Raw genomic sequence first — 17278 nt, 5'->3', positions numbered from 1 at the left:
TTTCCCGCTCAGCCAATCAGTGGCCGCAGTGATGTTGTGTGTCAGGCCAGTGATTGGCTGAGCAGGAAGGTCTGTAAGTCCCAGAAGGCATCGGACTGCAGGGAGGAGATCGGGATCTACAGAATACCTACGGGTAGGACTCGGGCTAGGTAAACATCAGGATTTTCTTTTTTTATGTCCCCACCAGCCCCTCCCCCCCCACCCTCCCGCATCTCAACACAATGTAACTGGGATATGACATAGTGGGAGAGGTGATATGGGGGTGTGGACATGCAATGGGGAAGAGGTGTGACATGGGGGGAGAGGTGTGACATGGGTGGGGGGAGAGGTGTGACATGGGTGGGGGGAGAGGTGTGACATGGGGGGGGGAGAGGTGTGACATTGGGGGGGAGAGGTGTGACATGGGGGGGAGAGGTGTGACATGGGGGGGAAATGGGGGGGGTGGAGAGGTGTGACATGGGGAGGAAAGAGGTGTGACATGGGGGGGGGAGAAGTGTGACATGGGGGGGGGGAGAAGTGTGACATGGGGGGGGGGAGAAGTGTGACATGGGGGGGGGGGAGAAGTGTGACATGGGGGGGGAGAAGTGTGACATGGGGGGGGGGAGAAGTGTGACATGGGGGGGAGAAGTGTGACATGGGGGGGGGGAGAAGTGTGACATGGGGGGGGAGAAGTGTGACATGGGGGGGGAGAAGTGTGACATGGGGGGGGGGGGAGAAGTGTGACATGGGGGGGGGGAGAAGTGCGACATGGGGGGGGGAGAAGTGCGACATGGGGGGGGGAGAAGTGCGACATGGGGGGGGGAGAAGTGCGACATGGGGGGGGGAGAAGTGCGACATGGGGGGGGAGAAGTGCGACATGGGGGGGGAGAAGTGCGACATGGGGGGGAGAAATGCGACATGGGGGGGAGAAGTGTGACATGGGGGGGAGAAGTGTGACATGGGGGGTGGGAAGTGTGACATGGGGGGGGGGGAAGTGTGACATGGGGGGGGGGAAGTGTGACATGGGGGGGGGGAGAAGTGTGACATGGGGGGGGGGAGAAGTGTGACATGGGGGGGGGGAGAAGTGTGACATATGGGGGGGGGAGAGGTGTGACATATGGGGGGGGAGAGGTGTGACATATGGGGGGGGAGAGGTGTGACATATGGGGGGGGAGAGGTGTGACATATGGGGGGGAGAGGTGTGACATATGGGGGGGGGGGAGAGGTGTGACATTGGGGGGAGAGGTGTGACATGGGGGGGAGAGGTGCGACATATGGGGGGGGGGGGGAGAGGTGTGACATATGGGGGGGGAGAGGTGTGACATATGGGGGGGAGAGGTGTGACATATGGGGGGGAGAGGTGTGACATATGGGGGGGGAGAGGTGTGACATATGGGGGGGGAGAGGTGTGACATATGGGGGGGGAGAGGTGTGACATATGGGGGGGGAGAGGTGTGACATATGGGGGGGGAGAGGTGTGACATGGGGGGGGAGAGGTGTGACATGGGGGGGGGAGAGGTGTGATATGGGGGGAGAGGTGTGACATATGGGGGGGGGGAGAGGTGTGACATATGGGGGGGGAGAGGTGTGACATATGGGGGGAGAGGTGTGACATATGGGGGGAGAGGTGTGACATATGGGGGGGAGAGGTGTGACATATGGGGGGGAGAGGTGTGACATATGGGGGGGAGAGGTGTGACATATGGGGGGGAGAGGTGTGACATATGGGGGGGAGAGGTGTGACATGGGGGGGGGAGAGGTGTGACATGGGGGGGGGAGAGGTGTGACATATGGGGGGGGAGAGGTGTGACATATGGGGGGGAGAGGTGTGACATATGGGGGGGAGAGGTGTGACATATGGGGGGGAGAGGTGTGACATATGGGGGGGAGAGGTGTGACATATGGGGGGGAGAGGTGTGACATATGGGGGGGAGAGGTGTGACATATGGGGGGGAGAGGTGTGACATATGGGGGGGAGAGGTGTGACATATGGGGGGGAGAGGTGTGACATATGGGGGGGAGAGGTGTGACATATGGGGGGGAGAGGTGTGACATATGGGGGGGGAGAGGTGTGACATGGGGGGGAGAGGTGTGACATGGGGGGGGGGGAGAGGTGTGACATATGGGGGGGAGAGGTGTGACATATGGGGGGGAGAGGTGTGACATATGGGGGGGAGAGGTGTGACATATGGGGGGGAGAGGTGTGACATATGGGGGGGAGAGGTGTGACATATGGGGGGGGGAGATGTGTGACATATGGGGGGGGAGATGTGTGACATATGGGGGGGGAGATGTGACATATGGGGGGGGAGGTGTGACATATGGGGGGGGAGGTGTGACATATGGGGGGGGGGAAGAGGTGTGACATGGGGGAGTAATAGATGCAAAATGAGGGTGTGAACGTGAAATGGGGGGGGATTGGCCCATTTGTTTATTATAATGAAGTCACAATATTTACCTCTATAATCACAATCGCACCTTTACCCCAAATTGTGCAGCCCTATTAAACGCTACAACAAGCTCTCTCTGGTGATGCCTGGGAATTTTAATGCCCCCTTTAGTCATGTGACAGCCGAGCAGGGACCAGGACAATAATGAGAGTAACCCTGAAGTCATGGCCTAATAGAGAAGACGCAGGTCTACGTCATCCAAGGCTACAGTGTGGCGGTTACATGCGGCTGATATAAGCTGCTGCCCCATGACGGACGGAGCGCGCGGCTCTTTCAGCCTCTCTTGGTATTTTCAGGCTTTTTTCTTCTTCTTAAATACCAACCCCGCGACCACGAATGTGGTTTCAATTATGAATTACCAGACCTTAGAAAAAGGAAAGTCTTGATTTATTCCATTTTTTTCTCCAATTATGCACAATGTATTTCCACAGCATACTCTGAGAAAGAATGTCAGTATGATTCTCATCCTGCGCTGGTTAAAGGGCACGAGCGCAGCCACATTAACCCCTTCATGGCCAACATCGCAGTCTGACTGATCGGGCTTTCGGCCTCCATGTGGAAATAAAGGATTTTACAATCTGGTATCCATAGGGGGCAGTATTATAGTAGTTATATTCTTGTATATAGGAGCAGTATTATAGTAGTTTTATTCTTGTATATAGGAGCAGTATTATAGTAGTTATATTCTTGTATATAGGAGGCAGTATTATAGTAGTTATACTCTTGTATATAGGAGCAGTATTATAGTAGTTATATCCTTGTATATAGGAGCAGTATTATAGTAGTTATATCCTTGTATATAGGAACAGTATTATAGTAGTTATATTCTTGCATATAAAAGCATTATTATAGTAGTTATATGCTTGTATATAGGAGCAGTATTATAGTAGTTATATTCTTGTATATAGGAGGCAGTATTATAGTAGTTATATTCTTGTATATAGGAGGCAGTATTATAGTAGTTATCAAACATATGTAGAAAGCAGGGACGTCACTCACCGGGGTACTGTGCCGATAATTCTTTATTTCTTTAAGGTGCAAAGACAGACATGGTGCACGGACGTTTCCAAGGACTCAGCTAATCAGAGTAAGACTGGGTTGTATATAGGAGACAGTATTATAGTAGTTATATTCTTGTATATAGGAGCAATATTATAGTAGTTATATTCTTGTATATAGGAGGCAGTATTATAGTAGTTATATTCTTGTATATAGGAGCAGTATTATAGTAGTTATATTCTTGTACATAGGAGCAGTATTATAGTAGTTATATTCTTGTACATAGGAGGCAGTATTATAGTAGTTATATTCTTGTATATAGGAGCAGTATTATAGTAGTTATATTCTTTTATATAGGAGCAGTATTATAGTAGTTATATTCTTGTATATAGGAGGCAGTATTATAGTAGTTATATTCTTGTATATAGGAGCAATATTATAGTAGTTATATTCTTGTATATAGGAGACAGTATTATAGTAGTTATACTCTTGTATATAGGAGCAGTATTATAGTAGTTATATCCTTGTATATAGGAGCAGTATTATAGTAGTTATATCCTTGTATATAGGAACAGTATTATAGTAGTTATATTCTTGCATATAAAAGCATTATTATAGTAGTTATATGCTTGTATATAGGAGCAGTATTATAGTAGTTATATTCTTGTACATGGTAGGCAGTATTATAGTAGTTATATTCTTGTATATAGGAGGCAGTATTATAGTAGTTATATTCTTGTATATAGGAGGCAGTATTATAGTAGTTATCAAACATATGTAGAAAGCAGGGACGTCACTCACCGGGGTACTGTGCCGATAATTCTTTATTTCTTTAAGGTGCAAAGACAGACATGGTGCACGGACGTTTCCAAGGACTCAGCTAATCAGAGTAAGACTGGGTTGTATATAGGAGACAGTATTATAGTAGTTATATTCTTGTATATAGGAGCAATATTATAGTAGTTATATTCTTGTATATAGGAGGCAGTATTATAGTAGTTATATTCTTGTATATAGGAGCAGTATTATAGTAGTTATATTCTTGTACATAGGAGCAGTATTATAGTAGTTATATTCTTGTACATAGGAGGCAGTATTATAGTAGTTATATTCTTGTATATAGGAGGCAGTATTATAGTAGTTATATTCTTGTATATAGGAGCAATATTATAGTAGTTATATTCTTGTATATAGGAGACAGTATTATAGTAGTTATATTCTTGTATATAGGAGACAGTATTATAGTAGTTATATTCTTGTATATAGGAGGCAGTATTATAGTAGTTATATTCTTGTATATAGGAGCAGTATTATAGTAGTTATATTCTTGTATATAGGAGCAGTATTATAGTAGTTATAGTCTTGTATATAGGAGGCAGTATTATAGTAGTTATATTCTTGTATATAGGAGCAGTATTATAGTAGTTATATTCTTGTATATAGGAGCAGTATTATAGTAGTGATATTCTTGTATATAGGAGGCAGTATTATAGTAGTTATATTCTTGTATATAGGGAGCAGTATTATAGTAGTTATATTCTTGTATATAGGAGCAGTATTATAGTATTATATTCTTGTATATAGGAGGCAGTATTATAGTAGTTATATTCTTGTATATAGGAGCAGTATTATAGTAGTTATATTCTTGTATATAGGAGCAGTATTATAGTAGTTATATTCTTGTATATAGGAACAGTATTACAGTAGTTATATTCTTGTATATAGGAGCAGTAATATAGTAGTTACAATTCTTGTATATAGGAGCAGTATTATAGTAGTTATATTCTTGTATATAGGAGCAGTATTATAGTAGTTATATTCTTGTACATAGGGGCAGTATTATAGTAGTTATATTCTTGTATATAGGAGCAGTAATATAGTAGTTATATTCTTGTATATAGGAGCAGTATTATAGTAGTTATATTCTTGTATATAGGAGCAGTATTATAGTAGTTATATTCTTGTATATAGGAGCAGTATTATAGTAGTTATATTCTTGTATATAGGAACAGTATTATAGTAGTTATATTCTTGTATATAGGAGCAGTAATATAGTACGGTAGTTATATTCTTGTATATAGGAGCAGTATTATAGTAGTTATATTCTTGTACATAGGGGCAGTATTATAGTAGTTATATTCTTGTACATAGGGTCAACCTTATAGTAGTTCTATTACCCAATTACAATGAATTGACACAGTCCTGACCTCAGTATCTGAGGAGAGGGATTTAGGAGTAATTATTTCAGAAGACTTAAAGGTAAGAAGACAATGTAATAGAGCAGCAGGAAATGCTAGCAGAATGTATAGGGAGAGGTATTAGCGGCTCATGCCGCTGTACAGAACACTGGTGAGACCTCACTTGGGAGTATTGTGCGCAGTACTGGAGGCCGGATCTCCAGAAGGATATAGATACTCTAGAGAGAGTTCAGAGAAGATACTAAACTAGTACATGGATTGCAGGATAAAACTTACCAGGAAAGGTTACAGGACCTGAACATGTATAGAAGAAAGAAGAGACTGAGGGATATGATAGAGACTTTTATATACTGTACATAAAGGGAATCAACACGGTAAAGGAGGAGAACATATTTAAAAGAAGAAAAGCTACCACAAGAGGACATAGTTTTAAATTAGGCTGCATTCACACCACGTTTTTGCAGTACAGTTCCTGTATCAGGTTTTTGATGAAAAACGGATTCCTCAAAACCTGACTAAACTGTATTAAAACGTGTGTACAAATTTCAACCCGTATACAGTTAAAAAACATATACGGTTTGAAAAATTATGTCCGGTTGCATCCGTTTTGTAAGAAAAAAACGTATACGGTTTGAAAAATTATGTCCGGTTGCATCCGTTTTGTAAGAAAAAAACGTATACTTCTTTAACTTTTCACTCCATTTTGAATAAAGTTTCGCTTGCTTGCTTGAAATTCCAAGAAAAAAAAACTGTGCAAAGTAAAAAACCGTATGGTGAAAACTGGCTGGAACCGTATGCACATACGGTTCTGTACGGTTCCCATTGACTCCCATGTTAAAAAAAAAAGCGTCTACGGTTTAATGCAGTTTTTCACCTGGACCAAAAACCGTGGTAGACTACGGTTTTGGATACTGGTAAAAAAAACTGTACAAAACCGTATGGGTTGCAAAACGGACACAACCTGATGCATCTTTTGGCATACGGTTTTCAATGGAGAGTCAATGCATACGGTTTTCAATAGGGTTCCATACGGTTTTCACATTGAAAACGTACACAGGAACTGTATTGCAAAAACGTGGTGTGAACCCGGCCTTAGAGGGGCAAAGGTTTCTGCAGTAATATCAGGAAGTATTACTTTACTGAGAGAGTAGTGGATGCATGGAATAGCCTTCCTGCAGAAGTGGTCGCTGCAAATACAGTGAAGGAGTTTAAACATGCATGAGATAAGCATAAGGCTATCCTTCATATAAGATAGGGATAAGGCTATCCTTCATATAAGATAGGGATAAGGCTATCCTTCATATAAGATAGGCATAAGGCTATCCTTCATATAAGATAGGCATAAGGCTATCCTTCATATAAGATAGGGATAAGGCTATCCTTCATATAAGATAGGGATAAGGCTATCCTTCATATAAGATAGGGATAAGGCTATCCTTCATATAAGATAGGGATAAGGCTATCCTTCATATAAGATAGGGATAAGGCTATCCTTCATATAAGATAGGGATAAGGCTATCCTTCATATAAGATAGGGATAAGGCTATCCTTCATATAAGATAGGGATAAGGCTATCCTTCATATAAGATAGGGATAAGGCTATCCTTCATATAAGATAGGGATAAGGCTATCCTTCATATAAGATAGGGATAAGGCTATCCTTCATATAAGATAGGGATAAGGCTATCCTTCATATAAGATAGGGATAAGGCTATCCTTCATATAAGATAGGGATAAGGCTATCCTTCATATAAGATAGGGATAAGGCTATCCTTCATATAAGATAGGGATAAGGCTATCCTTCATATAAGATAGGGATAAGGCTATCCTTCATATAAGATAGGGATAAGGCTATCCTTCATATAAGATAGGTATAAGGCTATCCTTCATATAAGATAGGTATAAGGCTATCCTTCATATAAGATAGGTATAAGGCTATCCTTCATATAAGATAGGTATAAGGCTATCCTTCATATAAGACAGGTATAAGGCTATCCTTCATATAAGACAGGTATAAGGCTATCCTTCATATAAGATAGGGATAAGGCTATCCTTCATATAAGATAGGGATAAGACTATCCTTCATATAAGACAGGTATAAGGCTATCCTTCATATAAGATAGGGATAAGCATAAGGCTATCCTTCATATAAGATAGGGATAAGGCTATCCTTCATATAAGATAGGGATAAGGCTATCCTTCATATAAGATAGGGATAAGGCTATCCTTCATATAAGATAGGTATAAGGCTATCCTTCATATAAGATAGGTATAAGGCTATCCTTCATATAAGATAGGTATAAGGCTATCCTTTATATAAGAGAGGCCCAGGGACTATTCATAGTATTCAGATTATTGGGCAGACTAGATGGGCTGAATGGTTCTCATCTGCCGACACATTCTATAAGGCAATGCTTGTGGATCTGCTAACCAATCTGCAGCAGAAATAGGAGAATTAGTTGTGGATCTTCTGCCGCACTTTATACGGATGCCATGTTACAGTATGGTAGCAGACACCCGATAGGTTCTTTCATCGTGTGATGACACGCATCAGTCGATCATGGCGGTTTGGGAGCGGCTTGCCGACAACGTGACCGGCAGAACATAATTCCTCCAACACAGCAGCCTGGAGAGAAGTTCTATTGTGCGTCAGATAATAAGGATCAGATGATAGATCTGCACCAGACCCATTTACTGTGTATAGTAAATCATCCTCCAGTAATAATACAAGACACTAACACAGATTATAGGGACAAAGAACACTGAAGGCCATGGCAGGGTCACATTGACAAGCTCAGAAAAGGTTATTAGAGGTCAATAAATGTATCGTAATATATAGGTTAGACGCAGACCACCTTCGGGATAACTGCATAAGTCTGGGGTGATCATAACCTATCAGATTCTATAAGCAACTCCCAGCTCTATCTGTATACTGCTGCTGCTCTCTCTATGGGATCAGGATATATAGCAGTTATACACCTCCCCTCATCCTCTATCTGTATACTGCTGCTATCTCTATAGGATCAGAATATATAGTAGTTATACACCCCTCCTCCAGCTCTGTCTGTATACTGCTGCTGCTCTCTCTATGGGATCAGGATATATAACAGTTATACACTTCCCCTCCAGTTCTATTTGTATACTGCTGCTGCTATCTTTATGTGATCAGGATATATAGTAATTATACACCTCCCCTCCAGCTCTCTCTCTATACTGCTGCTGCTCTATATATGGGATCCGGATATATAGTAGTTATACACCTCCCCTCCAGCTCTATCTGTATACTGCTGCTGCTCTCTCTATGGGATCAGGATATATAGTAGTTATACACCCCCCCAGCTCTATCTGTATACTGCTGCTATCTCTATGGGATCCAGATATATAGAAGTTATACACCTCCCCTCCCGCTCTATCTGTATACTGCTGCTATCTTTATGTGATCAGCATATATAGTAGCTATACACTTCCCCTCCAGCTCTATCTGTATACTGCTGCTACTATCTTTATGTGATCAGGATATATAGTAGTTATACACCTCCCCTCCAGCTCTCTCTCTATACTGCTGCTGCTCTATATATGGGATCCGGATATATAGTAGTTATACACCTCCCCTCCAGCTCTATCTATATACTACTGCTGCTATCTCTATGGGATCCGGATATATATATATAGCCTTTATACACCTCTTTTTGGGCTGCGTTCACAGGCTGCATTTTGTTCCATTTTTTTATGGATTTGCCATGATTTTCTTAAAAATTGCAACAAAACTGCCATTGTGCAAATCATGAAACAAAATGAGTAATTTTTACAACGATTTTGAAAATTGATCTTTGAGTAAACCTGGAAGTGTTTAATTTCTTTGCCGTGCCCCCACAGGATAAAAGCAGCATTACACCATGTACATTTAAAGGGGTAGTCCGCTGCCCCGGTGTTCGGAACATTTCGTTCCGAACGCTTGAAGCGGTCGGCTGTGATCGTGTCGATACGGCCACGCCCCTTGTGCCATCACGCCACGCCCCCTCATTGCAAGTCTATGGGAGGGGGCGTGACGGCCGTCACGCCCCCTCCCATAGACTTGCAAAGAGGGGGCATGGAGTGACATCACGACCCCCACTGCCCGCACCCAGCTTTCTAACACAGCGGCGGGACCCCCGCGATCAGACATCTTATCCCCTATCCTTTGGAAAGGGGATAAGATGTTTAGGGGCGGAGTACCCCTTTAAACCAATGGGTTTTCTGTGTAATGCAGGACAGAACAGGGTCTTCATGAGGGAGGGGCTGCTCTTAGCAACTATTTACCATTCCGGCCATGATAAACAGGTCTTAAAGTGATGACCACCCTCTCTAATACCGCAGTGTTCCCTAATGGGGTACACAGAAAGGGGTTTTCTAAACTGGATTATCCTATTATCCCAAGTTAAATGATGGGTTGGGGTCTGACGCCAAGACCCCCAACAGTCACTTGGGGCAGGACAAGGAACTTCAACCTATGGACAGGTGATATCTTTTAATCTTGGGGTATTCCCTTTAAAGGGGTACTCTGGTGCTTCGGCATTCTGAACGTTCTGTTCAATATACTCCGAGCTGGAGGTCGTGATCGCGACGTCATGGCCACGCCCCCTGGTGATGTCATGCCATGCCTCCTCCAGTCATGTTTCGTTCGACACACCCCCTCCCATAGACATGAAAGGAGGGGGTGTGGCATGACATCATTAGGGGGGCGTGGCCATCACGTTACAACCACTGCTGCAGGAAACTGACGTTTGTTTAGAACGTCGGGTGTTGGAGGTAAATCACGGGGGACTCTAAGCAGCGGGACCCCCACAATGAGACATCTTATCCCCTATCCTTTCGACAGGGGAAAAAAATGTCTAGCAGCGGAGTACCCCTTTAAAAAGGGAAGGTCTAATTTATTTAAAGGGGTACTCCGGTGATTTTCTTTTAAATTAATTGGTGCCAGAAAGTTAAACATATTTGTAAATGACTTCTATTAAAAAATCTTAATCCTTCCAGTACTTATCAGCTGCTGTATACTACAGAGGAAGATCTTTTATTTTTTAATTTTTTTTTTTCTGTCTGACCCCAGTGCTCTCTGCTGACACCTCTGTCCATTTTAGGAACTGTCCAGAACAGCAGAGGTTTGCTATGGCGAATTGCTTGTACTCTGGACAGTTCCTGACATGGACAGAGGTGTCAGCAGAGAGCACTGTGGTCAGACAGAAAGGAAATTCAAAAAGAAATAGAACTTCCTGTGGAGTATACAGCAGCTGACAAGTACTGGAAGGATTAAGATTTTTAAATAGAAGTAAATTACAAATATGTTTAACTTTCTGGCACCAGTTGGTTTAAGAGAGAATGTTTTCCAGCGGAGTGCCCCTTTAACTCAGGCTGCTTTAACACGGCTGTCTATACCCGTCCCGTTCTTCTCCGGACAAAAATAAAAACAGACAATAACGGATACTATCAGTTTGTATCCGTTATTCTTCAGTTAATAAACAAAAAAAGAATAAATTTTTTGTTCTGAGCATGCTCCGAATCAAAAACAGATCAAAAAACGGATCTAAAAACGGATGCAAACAGATAACATTAAAGGCTCATCCGTTTTCCATAGACTTTAATATTAAATTTACTGTATCCGTTTTTTTCTTCCATTTGCATGTGCCGTCAAAAAAACGGAAATGAGCGCAGGCGGGTACAAACTGATGTAAACGGATTGTAAAAAAAAATCCCATCGACATGAATGGGATTTTTTTTAAACTGTTTTTAAAGGGGTACTCCGGTGGAAAACTTTTCTTTTTTAATTAAATCAACTGGTGCCAGAAAGTTAAACAGATTTGTAAATGACTTCTATTAAAAAATCTTAATCCTTCCAGTACTTATTAGCGGCTGAATACTACAGAGGAAATTCTTTTTTTTTGGAACACAGAGCTCTCTGCTGACATCACGAGCGCAGTGCTCTCTGCTGACATCTCTGTCCATTTTAGGAACTGTCCAGAGCAGCGTATGTTTGCTATGGGGATTTTCTCCTACTCTGGACAGTTCCTGACATGGACAAAGATGTCAGCAGAGAGCACTGTGCTCGTGTTGTCAGCAGAGAGCTCTGTGTTACAAAAAGAAAATAATTTGCTCTGTAGTATTCAGCAGCTAATAAGTACTGGAAGGATTAAGATTTTTTAATAGAAGCAATTTACAAATCTGTTTAACTTTCTGCCACCAGTTGATTTAAAAAAAATTAAAAATAAAGTTTTCCACCGGAGTACCCCTTTAATCTGTTTACTGCCTGCAAGAACAGAACCGAAACGGGGATAGAAAAAAAAACGGGGACAGACGGCCGTGTGAACGCACCCTTATTCGGGATGTTCAGGCCCCTTGATGCCAGCCAGAAAATCATTACAGGAAGCTGACAATTGCTAAAGGAGGCGAGCAGCGTATATACTCAACCTATAGGAGAGGACACATGTGACTATATTAGTGTTTCCAAACCCGGGTGCCTCCAGCTGTTGCAAAACTACAACTGAGCTGTAGTTTTACAACAGCTGGAGGCACCCAGGTTGGGAAACATTGATGTAGACGGTTTAAATACCTTACATAATATACTGGGAGTTGTAGTTTTACAACAGCTGGAGGCACCCTGGTTGGGAAACACTGATGTAGACGGTTTAAATACCTTACATAATATACTGGGAGTTGTAGTTTTACAACAGCTGGAGGCACCCTGGTTGGGAAACAGTGATGTAGAGGGTTGAAATACCTTACAGAATATGCTGGGAGTTGTAATTTTGCAACAGCTGGAGACACTCTGGTTGGGAAACTCTGGACTATATCATACATATCCCCATCCATGCAGAGCAGATCCATTCCATTAATCCTGTATGTGAATGATTATGCAGAACACATGTATACAGCCTTGGTGCCCGTCCTGCTTTAGGAGATACTAAACCTTTCCTTAAATAGCTAAATATTAGAAACAGGAATAGAAGCTGCAATTCTTTGTGCAGATCTGAGACATAATAATTCTACTGCCAAATATTATTCACAATCGGAGAAAATGTTTCCACATAATTTCCTTCACCGCTGTCTCCTTGTTTACCTTCTCTAATACAAGGGGGACTTATCAAGGGGGGTATTCCCAGTTTGCTCTGAGCGGATCTTGGGGGTCCGACTGCTGGGACCCCCCCCCCACCACCACCACCACCGATCCAGAGAACATAAATGTCCCTGTAATAAACAAACTGTATGAACGTGACTATGGGACCGGCAGCACCATAGAGAATGGATAAAGTGGTGGCCATACAGGTGTAGTGCGCGTTGTATATTCCAGGGACGATTAGGTCCCCATTCTCAGGACTGAAAGGTGTCAGAGTGGTCAAACCGGTGTAATTGTCCGGCTGGAAGACCCAAGATCTCGGACACAAACCCAGCTTTCTGACACTGGGCTGTACAGTGCAACCCAAAATCCATTGGTAATCCTCAGATTTCATGATGTCTTGTACACATTCAAGGCCCCCAGTGCCAGAGGCAGCAAAACAACCCAAAACATCACTGACCTCCCCCATATGTCACTGTAGGTACTGTGTTCTTTTCTTTATAGCCTCATTACGTTTTCAGACATTTTCCCAGAAGGATTTTGGTTACTCAAGTTCATTTTGGCAAAATGTAGTCTTGCTTTTTTAGGTCTCTGTGTCAGCAGTGGGGTCCTCCTGGGTCTCCTCATAGTGGGGTCCTCCTGGGTCTCCTCCATAGTGGGGTCCTCCTGGGTCTCCTCCATAGTGGGGTCCTCCTGGGTCTCCTCCATAGTGGGGTCCTCCTGGGTCTCCTCCATAGTGGGGTCCTCCTGGGTCTCCTCCATAGTGGGGTCCTCCTGGGTCTCCTCCATAGTGGGGTCCTCCTGGGTCTCCTCCATAGTGGGGTCCTCCTGGGTCTCCTCCATAGTGGGGTCCTCCTGGGTCTCCTCCATAGTGGGGTCCTCCTGGGTCTCCTCCATAGTGGGGTCCTCCTGGGTCTCCTCCATAGTGGGGTCCTCCTGGGTCTCCTCCATAGTGGGGTCCTCCTGGGTCTCCTCCATAGTGGGGTCCTCCTGGGTCTCCTCCATAGTGGGGTCCTCCTGGGTCTCCTCCATAGTGGGGTCCTCCTGGGTCTCCTCCATAGTGGGGTCCTCCTGGGTCTCCTCCATAGTGGGGTCCTCCTGGGTCTCCTCCATAGTGGGGTCCTCCTGGGTCTCCTCCATAGTGGGGTCCTCCTGGGTCTCCTCCATAGCGGGGTCCTCCTGGGTCTCCTCCATAGCGGGGTCCTCCTGGGTCTCCTCCATAGTGGGGTCCTCCTGGGTCTCCTCCATAGTGGGGTCCTCCTGGGTCTCCTCCATAGCGTTTCATTTCATTTAAATATTGACGGATAGTCCGCGTTGACACTGATGCTCCCTGAGCTTGCAGGACAGCTTGAATATCTTTGGAACTTGTTTGGGGCTGCTTATCCACCATCTGGACTATCCTGCGTTGACACCTTTCATCAGTTTTTCTCTTCCGTCCACACCCAGGGAGATTATCTACAGTGCCATGGGTTGTACACTTCTTGATAATGTTGCGCACTGTGGACAAAGGCAAATCTAGATCTCTGGAGATGGACTTGTAACCTTGAGATTGTTGATATTTTTCCACAATTTTGGTTCTCAAGTCCTCAGACAGTTCTCTTCTCCTCTTTCTGTTGTCCATGCATAGTGTGGCACACACAGCACACAATGCAAAGACTAAGTGAACTTCTCTCCTTTTTATCTGCTTTCAGGTGTGATTTTTATATTGCCCACACCTGTTACTTTCCCCCAGGTGAGTTTCAAGGAACATCACATGCTTGAAACAATCTTATTTATCCACAATTTTGAAAGGTGACAATAATTTTTGGAGTTTGGTGACATTATGTCCAATTAGCTTTTTTTCCTCCCTTTTTTGGTTTAGTTCCAATACACACAAAGGGAATAAACATGTGTATAGCAAAACATGTTACTGCAATCCTTTCCTGTGAGAAATACTTCAGGGGTGCCAACATTTACGGCCATGACAGTATGTATTCAAATAGACTGCTCACGATCTCTTGCAACATAACAAAATCGCTATGTTGTCAGTTCATAGTACAGTGGTCTCAAACTGTGTCCCTCCAGATGTTGCAAAACTTCAGTTTGAGACCACTGATAAAGTACATTGTTTATAGTAAGAAAGTGAAAACTGCAGCTCTTAAGAGCCAGAAATACACAATACAACACAAACACCTCCCCATGGAGAATATGATAGAAATCTTACCACAGCTGGAGGGTCGTTCCACTCTTCATATGACCTCGCTGCATACGGGTAGATTCTGTCATTGATGATCTGTAGTGTAGTCAGAGCAATGGATTTCATGGACCTAAAATAAGCTTCCCAGAACCAACGAGCCTGGAGAGACAATGTGTATAAATTAGTAGTTATATTCTTGTATATAGGAGCAGTATTATAGTAGGTATATTCTTGTATATAGGAGCAGTATTATAGTAGTTATATTCTTGTATATAGGAGCAGTATTATAGTAGTTATATTCTTGTATATAGGAGCAGTATTATAGTAGTTATAGTCTTGTATATAGGGGCAGTATTATAGTAGTTATATTCTTGTACATAGGAGACAGTATTATAGTAGTTATATTCTTGTATATAGGAGAAGTATTATAGTAGTTATATTCTTGTATATAGGAGGCAGTATTATAGTAGTTATATTCTTGTATATAGGAGGCAGTATTATAGTAGTTATATTCTTGTATATAGGAGCAGTATTATAGTAGTTATATTCTTGTATATAGGAGCAGTATTATAGTAGTTATATTCTTGTATATAGGATCAGTATTATAGTAGTTATATTCTTGTATATAGGAGGCAGTATTATAGTAGTTATATTCTTGTATATAGGAGGCAGTATTATAGTAGTTATATTCTTGTATATAGGAGGCAGTATTATAGTAGTTATATTCTTGTATATAGGAGCAGTATTATAGTAGTTATATTCTTGTATATAGGAGGCAGTATTATAGTAGTTATATTCTTGTATATAGGAGCAGTATGACAGTAGTTATATTCATGCACATCGTATGGCATTTTGCACATTCTTTTATTGATTTTATGTTTCCTACATCATTTATGTTCTTTTGAATGTTCAGTAAAATTATGCAATAAGGTAGAAGGTGTCATTTTGCTTTAAATCTTGGAAGGTAACCATACACTATGATGAGATCCTATAGAAGGGATGAAATGTATACGTCCTGTGTTTATTTTTCCATGGGTTAGATTGTTCCGCACTGAGCGATCATCATCTTGTAGATGTTACCGGGGAGGTTGGGGGGGGTCGGGGTAGACTGACAATCTCAGAGACTGTACATGACATCATGTGCTGAAATCGCTCCTATCTGACCGCCGCAACCGCAGAGGAGAAACTAAATCATGTTTTTCTTTAGGATCAGAGTGTTTGAATGTTACATTGTAACCAGAGTTCCCAAAAAAAGAAAAAAAAATCATCCATCCTCTCCCAGAATTCCTTTCCTGAAATCCCGGTTTGCCAAGCATTATACCTTCAGGGATGCTGACCTCATGCTGTAAGCCTCTTGAGTTACAAAGTCTCAAGGAGAGAGGGGGGCCCCCCGACGGGCTGACTATCAAATAAAGTGGTTTTAATTTACGGCCTCCAGGGGTTACCAGTGCCCCTGTGGAAATTACATGTGAAGCGGAGAGACAGCCGAGTCCGAGGGTGGAGGGGACCCCTGTTCACTTGCAAAAACTTTTACAGCTATAGGACGGAAAAGGGTTTGTTTGTGAGCAAAAAGTCGATAGTTATATTCTTGTATATAGGAGCAGTATTATAGTAGTTATATTCCTGTATATCTGAGCAGTATTATAGTAGTTATATTCTTGTATATAGGAGGCAGTATTATAGTAGTTATATTCTTGTATATAGGGGCAGTATTATAGTAGTTATATTCTTGTATATAGGGGCAGTATTATAGTAGTTATATTCTTGTATATAGGTGCAGTATTATAGTAGTTATATTCTTGTACATAGGAGGCAGTATTATAGTAGTTATATTCTTGTATATAGGAGGCAGTATTATAGTAGTTATATTCTTGTATATAGGAGCAGTATTATAGTAGTTATATTCTTGTATATAGGGGCAGTATTATAGTAGTTATATTCTTGTATATAGGGGGCAGTATTATAGTAGTTATATTCTTGTACGTAGGAGCAGTATTATAGTAGTTATATTCTTGTATATAGGAGGCAGTATTATAGTAGTTATATTCTTGTATATAGGAGCAGTATTATAGTAGTTATATTCTTGTACATAGGAGGCACTATTACAGTAGTTATATTCTTGTACATAGGGGGCAGTATTATAGTAGTTATATTCCTGTACATAGGAGCAGTATTATAGTAGCTATATTCTTGTATATAGGAGCAGTATTATAGTAGTTATATTCTTGTATATAGGGCAGTATTATAGTAGTTCTATTCCTGTACACAGGAGCAGTATTATAGTAGTTATATTCTTGTATATAGGAGGCAGTATTATAGTAGTTATATTCTTGTATATAGGAGCAGTATTATAGTAGTTATATTCTTTTATATAGGGGCAGTATTATAG

The 17278-nt window shown here is 42.2% G+C and overlaps 1 protein-coding gene across 2 annotated transcripts in view; it reads right to left on the bottom strand.

Annotated features, from left to right (window-relative positions):
* Positions 1-17278, bottom strand: part of EXT2 (exostosin glycosyltransferase 2) — a 102413-nt gene that overhangs the window by 51518 nt on the left and 33617 nt on the right. For both annotated transcript variants that reach the window (XM_056527759.1, XM_056527760.1), the window contains exon 8: positions 14917-15048. In XM_056527759.1, the coding sequence (XP_056383734.1) occupies positions 14917-15048 (132 nt within the window). The remainder of the gene's footprint in view (positions 1-14916; positions 15049-17278) is intronic.

This window comes from Hyla sarda, chromosome 6 (assembly GCF_029499605.1).
Source record: "Hyla sarda isolate aHylSar1 chromosome 6, aHylSar1.hap1, whole genome shotgun sequence".
Taxonomy (NCBI): domain Eukaryota; kingdom Metazoa; phylum Chordata; class Amphibia; order Anura; family Hylidae; genus Hyla; species Hyla sarda.
The sequence above is the reverse complement of the archived record's forward strand: the minus strand, read 5'-3'. Positions and strand labels throughout refer to the sequence as shown.